Source organism: Crocuta crocuta, unplaced genomic scaffold, assembly GCF_008692635.1.
Source record: "Crocuta crocuta isolate KB4526 unplaced genomic scaffold, BGI_CrCroc_1.0 scaffold179, whole genome shotgun sequence".
NCBI lineage: Eukaryota > Metazoa > Chordata > Mammalia > Carnivora > Hyaenidae > Crocuta > Crocuta crocuta.
In genome coordinates this window covers 11,335,598-11,353,271 of record NW_027551568.1, presented here as the reverse complement: position 1 = coordinate 11,353,271, position 17,674 = coordinate 11,335,598, and the positions used below count along the sequence as shown (strand labels likewise).

Sequence of the window (17,674 nt, the reverse complement as noted above, 5' to 3'; positions counted from 1 at the left end):
CCGCCCACCTCTGCTGGGTTTCCTGTCCGCCCGGGGCCGGCCGTTTCTGCAGCTGTCCCCCGCCTCCCCCATCACCACCGCCCTTCATCCTGCTCCCGGCCGGTTTTGGGGGCTGACGAGTCTGTTTGCAAACACCACCCACCCATCCTTCCGAACCTCTCGCTTGCTTCCTGGCTCCGGGGGCAGTTTCTGCCAACTACCCCCTGCTCATTTTACGCCCCGGCTTTTCAGTGGCTTGATTCGGGAGAAAACCCGGGTTTCTTGGTCTAGGATCTAGAGAGGCTTCGCTCTTCAGTTACAGTTCTCGTTCCCCTTGCAACTTTTATTGTCCTGGCGCATTTACTCGGTGCAGATTTTGTTCCACGACCGCCCTTCTCTGTTGGAATTCTTTACGTGGGCTCGAATAAAAGGGGCCTCGGAAAAAAGTTGGTTTAACTGTGAGAACCTTTGTGGACTCTTAATTGGTGCAGCGTTCGCTGAAAAAGCACTTCTCTGGAGAGATGGCTCAGGGCCTCTTGCTAAGTAAGGATTTTAAAACAGTATGAAGCGTCCACATTTTCGTGAGTTTAACGTTGGGGAAAGAAAGTCCATCTATGTCTACCTGTGTCCTGAAGACTTTGGGGAGTCCTGTTTCGTGCAGAAATGAACCAAAATAAAAAGCATTTAAACAGCTGTTGTTTAAGCCCAGAAGTCAACTCCTGTGAATTTCCAGAACTTCCATAGCATTAAGCAAAACCGCTGTTGAGAGAGAAGAGGGGTTCTTAGAGCCAGGGAGGTTGTTGGAGGATGCCCAGAGGGTTCAGTGCTCAGCCGCATTCAAACCCAACAATTTAAAATGCACTCACAACCGTCCTTCTCTTCCTTCCATTTTGGAAATTAAAAAATACTTGATACAGATACAGGTTTAAACAGGACAGGCCAGGACAGTGATTCTCAGCCTTGGTAGCTGATTAGAATCGTCCCAAAGGCTGTTAAAAATCCAAATTCAGCACCCAAACCGCTGGAAATTAGGTGTTCTCAGAGTTCGAGTAGAAACAAGTTTAAAGCTCCCCCAGTGAGTCCAGCTTGCAGCCAAGGGTGAGACCCGTTTATCCAGGAGAAGCTTAAGGAGTGGCTGAGCCATACCTTTCGCTGTGACCCTGAATATTTTCAGTTAGATTGCTGTGGTGTTTTCACCTCCTTTGGGTTTTGGGCTTAGTTATTCCAACAGTATTCACTAATTGCAGGGAATTAAAAATTGGGAGGTTTTTTACTTTCTCAAAACTGAAAAGGGAAAGTTAGTGAGGACTTGCAGAATAGGAGGTCTTCTCTGCAGTTTAGCCTGGGTGTCGCTTGAAATTGTTACCAAAATTTTTGTGCGTGTGTACACTTTCCTAGGGAGTTTGTGGTTTTCATGAAGTGATTGCGACTTTCCCATAGCAGTGAAGAGTCACAGTTTTATTTAGTTACATGATAAAGTAACCAGCCTTGTATTATACAGTGTCATTAAATTTTTTTTAATGTTTATTATTTTGAGAGAGACAGAGCGTGAGCAGGGGAGGGACAGAGAGAGAGAGAGAGGGAGTCATAGAATCTGAAGCAGGCCCCAGGCTGTGAGCTGTCAGCACAGACTGCAAGATCATGACCTGAGCCGAAGTCGGACGCTTAACTGACTGAGCCACCCAGGCGTCCCATATACGGTGGATTTTAAGAAGCAATACTTGAGTATGGGGTGCCTGGGTGGCTCAGTTGGTTGAGCGCCTGACCCTTGGTTTCAGCTAAGGTCAGATCTCACAGTATGCGAGTTTGAGCCCTGTGTCAGGCTTGGGGCTGATGGTACAGAGCCTGCTTGGGAGTCTCTCTCCCCCCTCTCTCTCTGCCCCTCCTCTGCTCGATCTCTCTCTTTCTGTCTCTCGAAATAAATCAATAAACTTAAAAATACCGAAGTCAAATGAGATTCTTTACAGTACTTAAATGTTTCTTCTTGCAGTAATTAAGAAAGCATTTTCAGTTTGACATAGCATAAGTCAAAATTATCACTAATTCTTAATTAGATGTAGTTAATGAGATTGTTGTAGGTATTCATCAAGGAGATTAAAAGTCCAATTTTCAAAACTGTGACAGATCAGAGATCAAGATGATTTAGGGGGAATAAAAAACTATAGGAATTCAATATGCAGATTTCTTCTGGATACTAATAGCTAGTGGAAATCTCCTAGGATGTCCTTTGGGAGCTAGGGCAGAGAAATAAGTGTTTTATGATGGCTGAATAATCTCAAAGGACTGTTTTTTTTTCCTTTGTCATGTCAAGTTTTGCTTTCATCATCATTTGGTGATAAAGAGCAGGGATATTCAACCCAAATAGCCAACAGTAAAACTTTACAAAATGAGAACTAGTTTTTGTACTCAAACTAGAATCATACAAGGTATATGATTTCACTGTATTCTAAATGTTAATTCTTGAATGCGTAGTAATAATAAAAGAAGTCAGTTTTATTTCCAGTATCAAACCTTTCAAGTATGATATATTTTAGAAGCATCCATGTATTTACTAGCATCAACTCAATTATTTATGTACTTAGACTATAGTTTACTTAGAATAATTTATTCTGAAGTTGTAGGCCATTTTAAGTATTGCTGTGTAATACCTAATTTAATTCTTTGTTCTTAGATTTAAGGTTTTATGGAAAGTTTTTTTCACTGTTAATTGGACAACAGCTTTTTGAAGTAGGTAAAGGAAGGGGTATTCCTGTTTTATAGCTGGAGACTTGTAGGCCTAGATTAGCTAGACTGAGTTCATGTAAGCAGTTGGTTATAGATCTAGATGGAAATCCAAGTCAGGATCATGATTTCTTTTCTTTTCCATTTTTTATTTAAACATTTTTAAGTTTATTTTATTTTGAGAGAGAGAGAGAGAGAGAGAGGGAGGGAGAGAGCACGCCAGCGAACATGAGTTGGGTATAGGGGCAGAGAGAGAGGGAGAGAGCATTCTAAGCAGGCTCCCTGCTGTCAGCGCAGAGCCCTGACGTGGGGCTCGAACCCATGAGCAATGAGATCATGACCTGAGCTGAGATCATGAGTCGGATGCTTAACCAGCTGAGCCACCTAAGGTGCCCCAGGGTCATGATTTCTAGTTTAATTTAATTTGAATGAAACCACAGTAGTTTCTGAAAAAAATTTTTTTGGTTAACAGTCTGTTATGAAATCTTTTTGCTAATTCACTCATCTTCCAAATTGGGAGGTAAAATTTTAGTGAACATTTCATTGGATGACATCCTTTTTCCAGTTTACTCCAATTCCTCAGTCTTTCCTCTGGTCCTCAAAATTTAACAACATTAATTCTGCCAGTAAGTGTGGAGTCTTTACTGTCTCTTGGCCCTGTGTTGTGTCAGTAGCGTGAATTGGCGATATGAGATATGATCCCTCTTAAGGAGTTTACAGTCTATTTGTGCTGAGCTGGAAATCCAAATTTGGGAGACCAGGGAAGTATGTGGTCAGTTGTGCATTTAAGTGTCAGGAGTGGTCTAAGTCTCTTTGAACTGAGTGCTGAGAACAAAGTAGGTGGCATTTCTAAGGATGTGCATAAGACAGAGATTCCCAGACTCACACATAAGCCCGGTATAAAAGATTCAAGTGCTGGAGGCTGTATGGAGTGCCCAAGTTTTTCAGGTAAAGATATAAAAGGTGCTATTTACTTTTATCAATTTATAAACAAAGGGCATTTTATAACCTAAGCCCTATAGGAGGGAAATAAGCTAGTAATAACTTTGAATAGGTTATTTTTAAAAAATTGGATGAATGTAGGTTTATGAAGAATTTAGTTTCCTTGTTTTTATTTGCATACCTGTAAAAGCTATTACTGACTGGTATCAGGGAGATTGGTTTATTAGAGGGAATATTGAATTGAGAACTAGAAGATGAAGGAAAAGGGAATTTAATGAGTTCTTACTACATGCTTACACTATTTCTTTGAATCCTTACAAGAGCCTCTTGATACAGGTATTATCTGTCATTTAAAGATGACATACTTAGTTAAGTAATTTACCCAACCCACTCAACTGGTAATTAGGAGAGCCAGAATTTTAATCATAGGATTTTCCCCCCTTCTGAAGCCTGTGCTTTTTGTATTACCTTAATGATTTTGCTACTTATGACTTGTTACATAATTTTATGCAAACATTTCACCTGTGGGCTGTAGTTTTTTTCTGTCCATACAGTTAGTTTGATCAGATAGTTATTAAAGTGTTTTTTTTTTAATTGAGTGTAAATCTCCATTGATTGAATCAGAGCATTGGCCGAGCACATAAAAAGTAAAAATTTATTTGAGGTAATAGTCTTTGGGTTTTTATTGTACTATTTTTCATTTTTCATATATATATATGTATATATATATATTTGAACTTAGTCTAGTCCTTAAGTGATACAGCTTTTTGAGTCAGTTTGAAGCCAGGTTTTAAGATTTTAGGTTGTAGAGTGTCTGAGACAGAAAACCAGTTATGAATCCTTTTAAATATGAAAGATACCATATTACTGGGTTGTTACTATTTGTTGATTATGTGTATCCTGTTCTATATAGATTTATTGTTGAGTTTGCCAGGCATCAAGGTATACAAATTAATAAGTCATTTAGTAAATTTTATATCGTATTGTAGCATACAGTGTTTTTCGTAGTGTGTCCTATAGTCCATTAGTGGGTCATGAAATCAGTTTCATGGGATAGAAATAGCCTTTAAAAAATGAAATGGAAAGGTATGTATTAGAGTACATCACAGGGTAGAGAGGGAAATGATTATTTCCTGAAATTTGTTTCAAGTGTTGTGATGTGTGTGTGTCTAGGTTGCATTGTATTTCAGACTAAAGGTCATGGTTTAATGTGTTTGAAAAATACTTCTTTAGAGTAGCATTTCTCAACCACAGCACTGTTGACATTTTGGGCTGGATGATTCGTTCTTGTGACTGCTGTCCTATGTTTCGTAGGATGTTTAGCTGGATCCCTAGCTTTTTACCCACTAGATGTCAGTAGCACTTCTGCAGTGGTTAACAACCAAAAATGTCCTTGCATATTAGTTCCTGGGGGGCAGAATTGACCTTTGGTGAGAACTATTGCTTTATAGCAAGCATTCTTTCTGACAGTTCACTATGTTGGATGTGGAAAGATAGCTTTATGATTGGAACCAGTATTGTATCTTGCAGAAAGAACGTAAGTTTTAGAGTCATAGAGATTTGATCTCTGTTTTGTTGTCTATACTAGTTGTATGGTTTTGGGCAAGTTATTTTTTCTGAGCCTCAGGTTTTTCATCTATAAAGTGAGAATTATAATACCTACTTTATCTAAAAATACCTACTTTAGGGGCACCTGAGTGGCTCAGTCAGTCAGTTAAGCATCCCAGCTCTTGGTTTTGCTTAGGTCATGATCTCATGGTTTGTGGGTTTGAGCCCTGCATTGGGCTCTGTGCTGGCAGCTTTCTCAAAATAAATAAATAAACATTAAAAAAAAAAAAGAAAGAAAAGCAACACTTAGTATCTAGTGCCTCATAGGCCTCAATATGGCCCAGATATTATTAGTGTCTAGGTTTTTTGCTTCAAGTTTCTGTGTTTGCAGAGGCAAGCTAAATTTTAAAAATTCATATAAACCGATTTTTTAAAAGTTAAATTGTATGCATTCTGGTTATCTTTTTAGCTTCTAAATTTGACTTTAGGTACCAGGCTGAAGCAGTTGCTCCTTTCAAGTGGAAATGAAGTGATTTGGGTAGCATAAGGACTTCTAATGATAGTTTTATTTGGGCTAAGTATAAAAATAACAGAAAAACCCAAGTAGGGCTTATATCATATTCTGTGTTTTTTAGATATATTGTTAAATTATTACAAGAACTCTGTGAGGTAGTTAATACTATTAGCCTTATTTTACAGATGAAGAAACTGAGGTAGAGAGCCATTTAGTGACTTGCTGGCAGAGATGGAGTCATTTCTAAGCAATCTGGCTCCAGAGTCAGGGCAGCACTTTGAGCCACTAAGCTGGATTGACTCCATAAATAACGTAGAGCCCTTTCATATATCTCACTGGGCTCGCAATGTGTAGTATGAACCTGGTTTTTTTTATCTTAGCTTGTTATTAAATCTGAAAGATTTTCTAATAGTCCAATGAGAATGAATGCAGAATTTCTTGAATGTCTTTTAAGATATTACTTTCCTTAAGTTATGTGAGGGAAATTTTTTTTTTTTTTGCCATGCTTTGGTTTTTGTTTTTTAAAAATTGTATAGCTAGTATGTGTTTTAAGATTTATCTGTCATTTCTAAGACTTATTTTTAATTTTTTAAAATAAAATGACCCATGATAGTATTTGCTAAGATTAGCCACTAGTGAATTTTGTTGTGATCTTGTGTAGCATTTCTTAGGATAAAATCTATATTGGTGTAATCAGGTCTGTTCTACCTCTTGTTTTTGTATGACTCAGGAGCTAAGAATGGTTTTTACATTTTTAAACAGTTGGAGAAAATCAAAAGAATAATATTTTGATATGTGAAAATTATATGAAATTCATATTTCTCTATCCATAAATAAAGTTTTATTGGAACATAGCCACATTCATTTGTATGACTGCTTTTATGCTACCACAGCTACATTAGTTGTTACAGAGTATGCCCTGTAGAACTTAAAATATTTACTATCTGGCCCTTAACAGAAAAAGTTTCCAACCCCCTGTTCTGGATAATTTACTTACTTATTGTGGCCCCTAGTCCTTGTGTTGCTTCTCTTAGCTAGACTATAAGTTCCATAAAGGCAGAGATGTCTGTTTTGTTCATGATCTATCTGTCCCAAGTACAGGAACAATGCCCAGCTCTTAATAGCTGCCCATTAACTATTTGAATTGAGTAAAAAAAAAAGCATGAATTATAAAAACAAATGGTTAATTTTCAGAATGGCTAGAGCTAACATTAAGCACCAATTCATTTTAATTTCAGATGCGAACTACAGATATTGTTCTCATTTAACACCAAGAGGAAACTAAAGTGTTGAAGGAGTAAAGTAACTTACTCAGGGTTACACAGCTAAATAAACGGTAGAACTGGGATCTGTTCCCTGTTCACTTCCCACAGCAGTGCGTGTCACTTCCTACACATGACTCCATACCTAACACACATACGTTTTACTAAGATACTTAGTTAACCCTAGCATGTATAGTGGAATAGTTCTGCTTTAGGTGTTTACCATCTTTTCTGATGCTTTGTCACAAGCCCACTACTGCTGAGAACAGGCAATGAGGCAGCTTAGAGACTGCTCAGACTTGGCAAACCAAGTCTCAGAAGCGTAGTGTTTGTAACTGCTTCTCCTCCATTTTACTGTCTGTGTTTTTAACCTAATCAGGTTTTCCCTCTGAAAACGAACTTTGAAGCTGGAGTTGGTATAATAGAAAGTAGATTTAATATGGCAGTGGAGGGTTTCTATGTTCTTTTGAACTTTAATTTGAATCCGGTTTCTTCATAAGATTATGCATTTAAACGTGAGAATTTAATTTGCCATCAATGTAAAAAATTACATCTGAATAGTCATTTTCTTTGGTTGAATAATAGAATTAAAGGAAATAGTGTTTCTTTGTTTTGTCATTGATTGCGCCTTTTTTGAAAGTGCATTTACTTTCTCATGCTGTGACGTACTAGGTTTCCGTGTTGTACTATTGCAGTGCCTCCACCTCAGAAAAGTATATGATTTCTTTCCTGTTTATTCTGTTTTTTTCTTAAAAAACAAAAACTAGTTCCCCTTAAAGCATCTAATTTTTTTAAAGTTTATTTATTTATTTTGAGGGAGAGAGAGAGCAAGCACGAGCAGGGGAGGGGCAGAGAGAGAGAATCCCAGGCAGGTTCCACCCTGTCAGCGCAGAGCTGGACGCAGGGTTCGATCCCATGAACCAAGCCATGAGATCATGAGCCAAGAACAAGAGTCAGACACTTCACTAGCTGAGCCACCCAGGTGTCCCTAGTAATAGTCTAATAGCTCAATGTTTTATAATTGTTTCTGAAACAGACTCATATTAAAGTTTAAACAAACTATAATATTTTTAAATTTTTACACTGTAAAAGTAATATAATAGCATAAAGAACATTTTGGAAAAAAAGCACTTATCACATTATCCTAATACAACTATTTTAAAATTCCATATAACTTTATGCAGTATCTGTATCTAGTATATGTATAACAGAAATTTAGGTTTGGAGGGAGTCTGGTCTAATCCCTTTTATTTAAAGAAGCTACGTGATTTTTTGGTGCATGCATCAGTTTCCTGTATCATCAAGCTCTTCAGAATGCAAACCATTACCTTTCTGACCCTAGTTTATTTTTTGTTATACCATTGTAATTTGTTAATTTATGAATTTCCTTTATGTGTACTTGAACAAATAAGTGTAAGGGAGGTATTTTGCTATGTACAAAATGAAATAGATATGCATTTGAATATTTTTTATTGGTATATGTTTACATATATTTATTATGCCTTTCTTTTTAAAATTTTTATTCAGCTTTCTAAAACGAACTTTTCCAACAACAATGATTTCCGTGCTCTTCTGCAGTCTCTGTATGCTACTTTTAAGGAGTTCAAAATGCATGAGCAGATCGAAAATGAATACATTATCGGTTTGCTTCAACAACGCAGCCAGACCATTTATAATGTGCATTCTGACAATAAACTCTCTGAGATGCTTAGCCTCTTTGAAAAGGGACTGAAGAATGTAAAGGTGAGTTGCAAAAATGGATATTTAACTGTCACAGCTTGTGTCCTTACTAGGATGTCTTAACAAAACCTATTAGTATTTTATAGTAAATGATGTTATGTTATAGAAAAAAATATTCCCACACTTATTAAAGACAAAGTCTTCTAAGGAAGACTTTATGTAAGGGATTACTTTATTGGGGTTTTGAAGTAGGGGAGAGAGATTGAGCTCAACTTGGAATAGGATATCTAAGGATTTATAGCCAAGGAACAGAGTGGGGGGTCAGGAAAATTACTAAGAGGAAACATCAAGGCTAGGGAGAATCTTCTAGACTGACTCAAAGGGATTTTTGATGAAGGCAGATCAGGGTGGCGATATATTGAGCTTGGATAGATACTGAGTATGATCAGATGTCAAGGGTAGAAGGATTTCTGCTAAACTGACTCAGAATGACTTATGCTAAAACTAGACTAAGTGGGCCACTGACAGAGCTCAAGGCTGAGGCCTGGTTGAGAAGAGGGCTCAGAGGAGCCTGAGCCTGTCAGGTTGACGAGAATCTTTGTCAGCTACCTTTTTATTACTGTATATAAAGTTTATAGTGAATGCTACTCCTTAAAGTTGTTTTTGTAAGTTGAAATTTTAATTACCACAAAACTTTTGCTTTCTGGTAACATTTGCTCAACTCTTAGAAGAAAGCTATAATAAATGCAGTTACTAGTGACTAAAGGTGAGGTTGTGACTAGAATGAATGAATGCTTTTTAAAAAAAGTTTATTTACTTAAAAATTGAATGTTAGCTATAACATTTACTGTATTTCCTTTTTCCATATTTTAGGGTACAGGGATAAATGGGACAATTTTTTAATTGTATAACATAAAATTAGACATATTTGAGTGTCGTTTAGGATAATGATTTAGAAAGATTTTCCTTTTGCTTATATTTATGTACTGTGGGAATTTGAAATTTTATCTCCCTTCTGGCTTGGTGAAGCATAGACGTAAGTTGGAACTCTTAAGTGACACGCCTTTCACTTATAGACTTGTGTTCTAGCAGGACTGTTGAGCAGCATGGAGGAGGGTGGGTTGAAGGGAAATAAGACAGAAGTAGGAAGACCAAGAGCATTCTAAAGAGTCTTGTAGTCGTGTCTCGAAGAAGGCACAGTAACTCCTTGTATGGGAAGGCGGGTGATGGGGTGAGGGTAGGGCGCTGGGTAGTGATGGGAGGGAGATTTACTTTTTATTGAATACCCTTTGTATTCTTTCAGTTTCGTACTCTTTCAGTTTTATGTCATGTTCATGTATTGTTCAATAAAGTGATTAAGATCTGAACTAAAGTAGTGGCTAGAGGAGATAGAGGGAAGGAGACAGACTTGAGAATTATGTAGGACATAAAATTGATAGAATGTAATGCTTGCATATAAAGGAAAAGGGAAAGGAAAAAGAGAACGGAACAAGAATGAGAATTGAGTCTGACTCCATAGGGAATATAGAAGAGACTTGGGGAATAAAAAGACCCATTTTGGGCACGTTGGATTTGAACTGCTAGTGCAGTCCAGGTGGGCACTTATTAATGGGAGGAGGTATAGATGGGTTTCGGGGTCAGAAGAGTGATTTGATTTAGATAAGTGAATTTGATCATTTATTAGCATGGGAAATGGAAATGGAAGCCATTTGGGCATGCTTCGGGAAAATGTGAAATCTTCAGAGATAGGACATTGGATGGAATATTGGGAAGCATTTGAATAAATTAGTACAAAAAGGAGGAGACTACGGAGGAGACGACAGAAGACTCATCAGGATAAAATATTCCCACATTTTACTTATTTATTTAGATTTTAAAATTTAATTTTTTAAAATTTTAGTGTGCGTGCATGTGAGCAGGGGCGAGGGGGAGAGGGAGAAAGAGAGGGAGGGAGGGAGAAGATCTTTTAAGCAGGCTCCAAGCTCAGTGTGGAGCCCCCAACACAGGGCTGAAACCCATAACCCTGGGGTCGTGACCTGAGTTGAAATCAGGAGTTGGCCACTCAATCTGAGACATCCGGGAGCCCCTATTCCCACATTTAAAAAGTTTCATTATTTTGTAAAATTCTGCATAAGTTAAGAGGCCTCATGTAGAAGTGTTAGATGTTACAGGGAGATGAGATCTTAGTTCCTGTGAGAAAGAACTTTTTAGCTATTGTTGGGAGCTCCTTAGCTTTAGAAGTATGTTGATACCTGATTTTTGGAAGTAGTTGTGGTCTTTTGTCAGCATAACATAACAGATGCTGTGGATCACGAAGCAGAGGGTGCTCCAGATGAGTGTGAAGGGACTCTGGTGATGTAGTCCAGTAGGCTCTTCTGGTCTGCTCAGACATAGATTAAGAAAACTGAAACATAGAGATTATGTAAATGTATACCTTAGAAATCAGTAGAAGTTTTGAGGAAATACTTGCTACTTTTAGAGTTTTTATGACATTTTAAAGAAGCATGAGATCACATTACTAAAAATCCTAGGTTCCTTTGCAAGACATTTTAAGAACATCTTTATTTTTAATGTTTATTTTTTGAGAGAGAGAGAGACAGAGCATGAGCTGGGAAGGGTCAGAGAGAGAAGGAGACACAGAATCCAAAGCAGGCTTCAGGTTCTGAGCTGTCAGCACAGAGCCTGACGCGGGGCTCAAACTTAAGGACCACGAGAACATGAGCTGAGGTCAGATGCTTAACTGAGTGAGCCACCCAGGTGCTCCTATTAAGGACATACTTTATGCTTTGAAAAGTACAGAGATCACTTTGCTATTTGTCAGTCTGTTTTTTTTCCCTGAAGTTTTATGTTGTAAATTATTTAAACTGACTTCCTAAGATCAGTACAGTGTAAACAATGAAGCAAAACTTTCATAGGATGTAATTTTTTTTATGTTTCTAGAATGAATATGAGCAGTTAAATTATGCAAAACAGCTGAAAGAGAGATTGGAGGCTTTTACAAGAGATTTTCTTCCTCACATGAAAGAGGAAGAGGAGGTAAGCATAATTTTTTCTCCCTTGTGAATTTGATTTATAACATTTTTAAGATGTTATTTTGCCTTTCATTCTTCAAAATAATGTATAGGAAGATAAGCCCCCATTTCGTTTTAGGAAAGGTAGAAAATCCCAAGAAAAACATTAATTTTGTTCCCTCAGAGAAGTTGTTGTTTTCCATTGAATTATTTATTTATTTATTTATTTATTTATTTATTGTTTATTTTTGAGAGAGAGTGCGAGGGGGAGAGGGGCAGAGAGAGAGGGAGACACAGAATCTGAAGCAGGCTCCAAGCCCTGAGCTGTCAGCAAGCACAGAGCCTGATTCAGGGCTTGAACTCACAAACTGAGATCATGACCTGATCTGATGTCAGACACTTAACTGACTGAGCCACCTATGGGGCTCTACTCTACATCTTTTAATNATTGCTGGGTCATAGGGGAGTTCAATTGTTAGTTTCCTGAGGAACCTCCACACTGTTTTCCAGAGGGGCTGTACCAGTTTACATTCCCACCAACAGTGTAGGAGGGTGCCCATTTCTCCGCATCCTCACCAGCATCTAGAGTTCTCTGATTTGCTCATTTTAGCCTTTTAATTTTTTTTTTAATGTTTATTTTTGAAAGATAGAAACAGAGCGTGAATGGGGGTGAGGCAGAGAGAGAGAGAGGGAGACACAAAATGTGAAGTAAGCTTCAGGCTCTGAGCTGTCAGCACAAGCCCCAGGTGGAGCCTCAACTAGTGAACTAACTGAGCCACCCTGGCACCCCTCTTATTTAATTAAGTAGTCAAGTAATACTTAATTTCTTACTATGTAGATGACATTGTATTGAGTGTTAATAGCTTTTTGTTACCTTAATGTCTTCATAGAATCTTTAGCGGATTCTTTAAACTTTTTAATGTTTTGTGTATTTTCATGGTAACTTTAAAGAATTTTTTATGATCTTTTTTTTGTAGTGGATTTTGGTAATCAAATGGTAGTGTTAAATTTATCAGTTTTATTCCTGCTATACACGTATTGGGTTATCACTGAGCGGTTGACCAGAACATTTTCCCATTCTCTTCTTTTGCTAAAGTGGGGTGAGTACCAGGGTTAGGTTGTAAGGAATAGAAAAATAATTTTATGAGGAACTGGATTCTTGTTTAGTTGTAAATTAGTTACTCTGGTGATTCTCACCTATGGTTTCATCTTAAACTCAGATCTGTATTTAAAAACAAACAAACTACTTTTCAGCTCTTTCTAGACTAATTAAATTAGGTCAGAGATACTGGCCTGGATATATTTTAAAGGTCCCCAAGTCATTGTGTCAGTGAAGCTACTAGTGAGTTACTAGAGTAGTATTTTTTTGTTTTTTTTCTTCTAACTATACTAGTGTTTCTTAATCTGTGATGTGCATCAAAGTTATCTTTGTACCTCCCCTCCCCCTTCCTGCCCCAAAAACAAAAGCCTTGGCTTCACTTCTTCAAGATTCTAATTCTGTAGATTGGAGGTTGGGACTAAGCATCTGTTTCGAAGAAGAAATATAGATAGTTCAAGGTCTCAGTAGACTTCTGAGTTTTATGGTTCTTAGTACACTGAGTACTTTTCTCATGATTTAGAAGCCCTGTTGAGGTAGAGTTCAGTTACTGAAGTAGCAGAAGGCAGTTAACTGACCTCAATGTCTAACCATAGGAGACTGATAAGAGTGTTTCTCTGTACAGAAAACCTTCTGCTTTTAATGCTTTTAAATTCCATGGGATTTATTAGCCAGAGAGACCATAGAAAGAAGGGTCTTTTGGTGATATTCTTTACACTTTTTTTGGATAAACTAACTTGGTGGCAACAACTAAAATTTTTATTTCTTGGAAATAAGGGGTCATAACACTACCCTTGAGCTATTAATAATTTAAAAGGTGTAGGGGCGCCTGGGTGGCTCAGTTGGTTAAACATCTGACTTTGGCTCAGGTCACGGTCTCATGGCTTGTGAGTTTGAGCCGTGTGTCGGGCTGTCTGCTGGCAGTTCAGAGCCTGAAGCCTGCTTTCCATTCTGTGTCCTCCTCTCTCTCAGCCCCTACCCCACTTGCACTGGGTCTCTCTCTCTCTCTCTCAAAACTAAATAAACATTTAAAAAAAGGTGTAAACAAAACTTGTCAGGCATCTTTCCTTATGAATATTTTGTTTCATTTAGGTTTTTCAGCCAATGTTAATGGAATATTTTACCTATGAAGAGCTTAAGGATATTAAGAAGAAAGTGATTGCACAGCACTGCTCCCAGAAGGACACTGCGGAACTCCTTAGAGGTCTTAGCCTGTGGAATCAAGCTGAGGAGCGACAGAAGTTTTTTAAATATTCTGTGGATGAAAAGTCAGATAAAGGTGAGATTCATATGTTTATTTTTTAACTTTTATTTTAAGTAGGCTCCACACCCAGTATGGGACTTGAACTCACAACCCTGAGATTAAGAGTTGCATGCTCAACTGACTGAGCCAGCCAGGTGCCCCTGAGATTCAGACTGACTAAACCATCAGTCTCATATGGTTTTGATAGTGAATGATTTAGTTTGGAGGCCATCTGTGTTTTGTTGATAGTGAACTTCAGATTTTCTTTGAGGAATAAATTTAAAACATATATTTACAAGTGCACACTTAATTGAAGACCGTAGTTTCTAAGAATTTGGTATTGTTTATGATAATTTTAACATCCNATTCTTCAGCCACAGGCAATATGTTTCTTAAAGGAACTTAGGTAGGAATAATAATAATTATTTTGGCCAATCAAAATTATTGAAAGCTGCCATATACAGAGCACTTTTGCAGTATCATCCAACTTTCTGAGCTCCATTGACCATCGTGGCTGATTTTATCCTTCCTTGTTATTTTCAGCAGTTTTTAAAAAAAATTTTTTTTAGGTTTATTTTTGAGAGAGAGTGCATGCATGCGGGAGGGGTGGAGGGAGAGGGAGAGAGAGAGAATCCCAGGCTGACAGCACGCAGCCAGATGTGGGCCATTTGTGGGGCTCGATCTCAGGAGATCATGACCTGAGCCAAAATCAAGAGTTGGACACTTAACTGACTGAACCGCTCAGGTGCCCCTCCCCCTGTTTTTAAAATCAGTTGTACTTACAGTTTTATTTCCATCATTTTCCATGTGTCACTGTCTTATATCCAGTAATACGCACGGGACTGAGAATGAGAGGGATCATTTTTCTGTGTACAGTTACTTTGAGAAAACAAATGACAAATACAAATAAAATATTCTTGCTTTTTTTATTCATAGATGATGTCTTCATTTTTATGATTGATCTTTGATAACTTTGCCTTTTAAAATTTCATTAAAGAAAATTGGCATCCTGAGGCTAGTAAAAATTTCTCTTCTGTTTCTGGATAGGCAATAGCAATGATATTCCCGTTAAAATTGCTTGATTTTTTCAGTTCTTTGAAATTGGTCCTTTTCTCTTTATTTAACAAAGTAGGTGAGATGCATGTTGAAACAAAAATGTTTTTATAGGTGAACCTATAATTAAACCCATAAAACTTGTGTGCTTCACTTTGAAATGCTGCTTTTTCCTTAGACACCAAGCCAAGACCTGTTGTGTCTGGTTTAATTGTAATTATAACATGGGATCTAATAGCATCACACTTAGTACGTTTAAGTTTCCCAGTCCTTCAAAGCAAATTATAGTTGTAGTATGATTAAATATTTGTCATTCGGAAAGGGTTAGGTTAAAATTATTTGAGCATAGCATTTCTGTATGTAAGGTGCTTTTTGAGGGCAAATCAGATGTACCAAGTACCTCAAATTCTTTGTAATCCTTTAATGAAGAATATTTTGTATTGCAGTGCCTCATTTGCATTTTTTTTGAAAGTTACTGAAGTGATTCATTTTAGGAAATTGGACACTGAGTGACTGTTTTTTATAATAGTTGCTGACAAAAGATTCCTGGTAAATGTATACCAGCATTAGAAATGTTTACGTTGTCTCAACTGGCTCATAAATAGGAGGTTAGCCATGGGTTACAGAACTTAGATTTCACAGACCTCTAATATCAGATGTGAAAATCAGAGAGGGAACACAAGGAGAACACTGACATGGTCCTGATACGTGAATGGGACGTGTTGCGAGATTCTTGTGTGTCACTAAAAACGCCTCGGAGATCTCATCATCTGGCCGACTCTACGCTGGAAGCTGTAAAACCTGCTGGGTTCCTTTTTCAAATGATGCTTCTTATGCTACAAAGTGAGTATTGTTTTTTCTGTGACGCATTTGTGAGAGGAAGTCAATTCTGTGTTCATGGTTGTAGCTCCCACGGATGAAGTATGATTTGGGCCATGATAGTTTAACCCTACGGGTTCTTAACAAGTTGAACATCCCCATGTTACCACTAATCCATGTTATTTCCTTTTCACATCTTGCAAGCAGGAAGAAGTGGACTTTAGGCACTGGACTTTATTTCTAGAAGTGTGATTGTCATTTCTTACTGCGTTTGCTCTTACAGCCTTTAATGTTAAAGTTTTTCTTTTTTATTTCAGAAGCGGAAGTGTCAGAGCAATCCACAGGTATAACCCATCTTCCTCCTGAGGTAATGCTGTCAATTTTCAGTTATCTTAATCCTCAAGAATTGTGTCGATGCAGTCAAGTAAGCACTAAATGGTCTCAGCTCGCAAAAACTGGATCTCTTTGGAAACATCTTTACCCTGTTCACTGGGCTAGAGGTAGGTAAATGTGACTTTTAGCTTATTTAACAAATATTTCAATCTCTTCTTTCAAATGATTACTCATAGGTGTTAATAAGCAAGGTCAGGGAGGGATATTCTGAGAGGTTGACCAAAAAGTAGATTTTGTAGTTAGATGATGTGTTCTCTGTATACACTTTTGAAAAACTAGCAGTGCTAAAGTATCTTTGAGTGATTATGTGATGTGTCCAATTTCTTTTAAAGTAATTAGGAAAAAACCAACTTGACAATAAACTATTTAAGAAAAAATAAAAAAAAATAATTAGGAAAAAATAGGGGAGAGGATGCTAAATAACTGGTAAAATGTTGATAATTGTTGAAGATAGGTGTTGAGTTCATGAATATTCATTATGCTACTTTTTAAGTGCTGCTTCCTCCTACTTTTGACTGTTTGGAGTTAAAAATGAAATTAATAGGTTGTCAGAACAGCTTTAAATAGATTCAGTATTTTAAAAATATAGAATAAATTCCATAAAATTTAAAGATGAGGCACCATTATGGCTGCCGTGGTAGTGGCTCAAAGTAACTGAATCTGTTTTTGTCTTTAGCATGTTTTTTTGTGATTGGTAATGCCTTATTCTACAAATCACAATTTCATATTTAATTCACTGTGGTAAGTTACTTTGACATGTGAATAATTAAAGAAAATTTCCTTTTCATGAGCATATAATGCAGTTGTGGAGTAAATGCAAGTAGTATGGCATACATTTTTCTGTCATTGAATTAAAACAGTTTCAGCTAAGTGACTCTTAACCTCAAATTCATGTAAAAGTTTATTGTTTTCTGTGATTTATCACTTGGACATGAAAATATGTGTTTCTCTTATAATTAAGTTTTAAATTGAATTTAAAAGTTTTTTATATTAATATATAGCATGTTTAGAATAGCTGTTGTTAGATATTTATTTTTTGAGCAAAGTTAATTTGAAGTGTTGTGTAGACAGATTCAAATGATTAGAATTAATATTTTGATGTCAAGTATTTTTTCTGTTAGTTGTAGGGAAGTGAAATATTAAGTGAAAAGTCAAGGCAAATATGGATATATTTAGTACTCTTGTTTAACTATATTTTTAACTGTTAAGAACTAACTCATTGGAATTAAAACATAATTAGGTACTATTTGATATGAAGATCAAATGTGAAAATGCTGTGTGAGACTTCTGTGGAGTTAACCAGATCTTGAATATGATTCTTTTGTTTTTTATATATTTGAACAAAAAGTTTCAATAAAAAGATTTTTTTATTTTTGTTCTTCCTTTTTTTTTTTTTTTTTTTAAATTTTTTGT

General features: G+C 36.8%; 1 protein-coding gene across 1 annotated transcript in view; it reads left to right on the top strand.

Moving 5' to 3' along the window:
• Window positions 1-3,627: 3,627 nt before the first annotated feature.
• The window catches only part of FBXL5 (F-box and leucine rich repeat protein 5), a 39,431-nt gene continuing 25,384 nt past the window's right edge, over window positions 3,628-17,674 (top strand). The window contains exons 1-5 of the mRNA XM_077750402.1: window positions 3,628-3,648; window positions 8,494-8,709; window positions 11,587-11,682; window positions 13,846-14,032; window positions 16,186-16,368. Coding sequence (XP_077606528.1) covers window positions 8,575-8,709; window positions 11,587-11,682; window positions 13,846-14,032; window positions 16,186-16,368 — 601 coding nt within the window. The 5' untranslated portion in view covers window positions 3,628-3,648; window positions 8,494-8,574. The remainder of the gene's footprint in view (window positions 3,649-8,493; window positions 8,710-11,586; window positions 11,683-13,845; window positions 14,033-16,185; window positions 16,369-17,674) is intronic.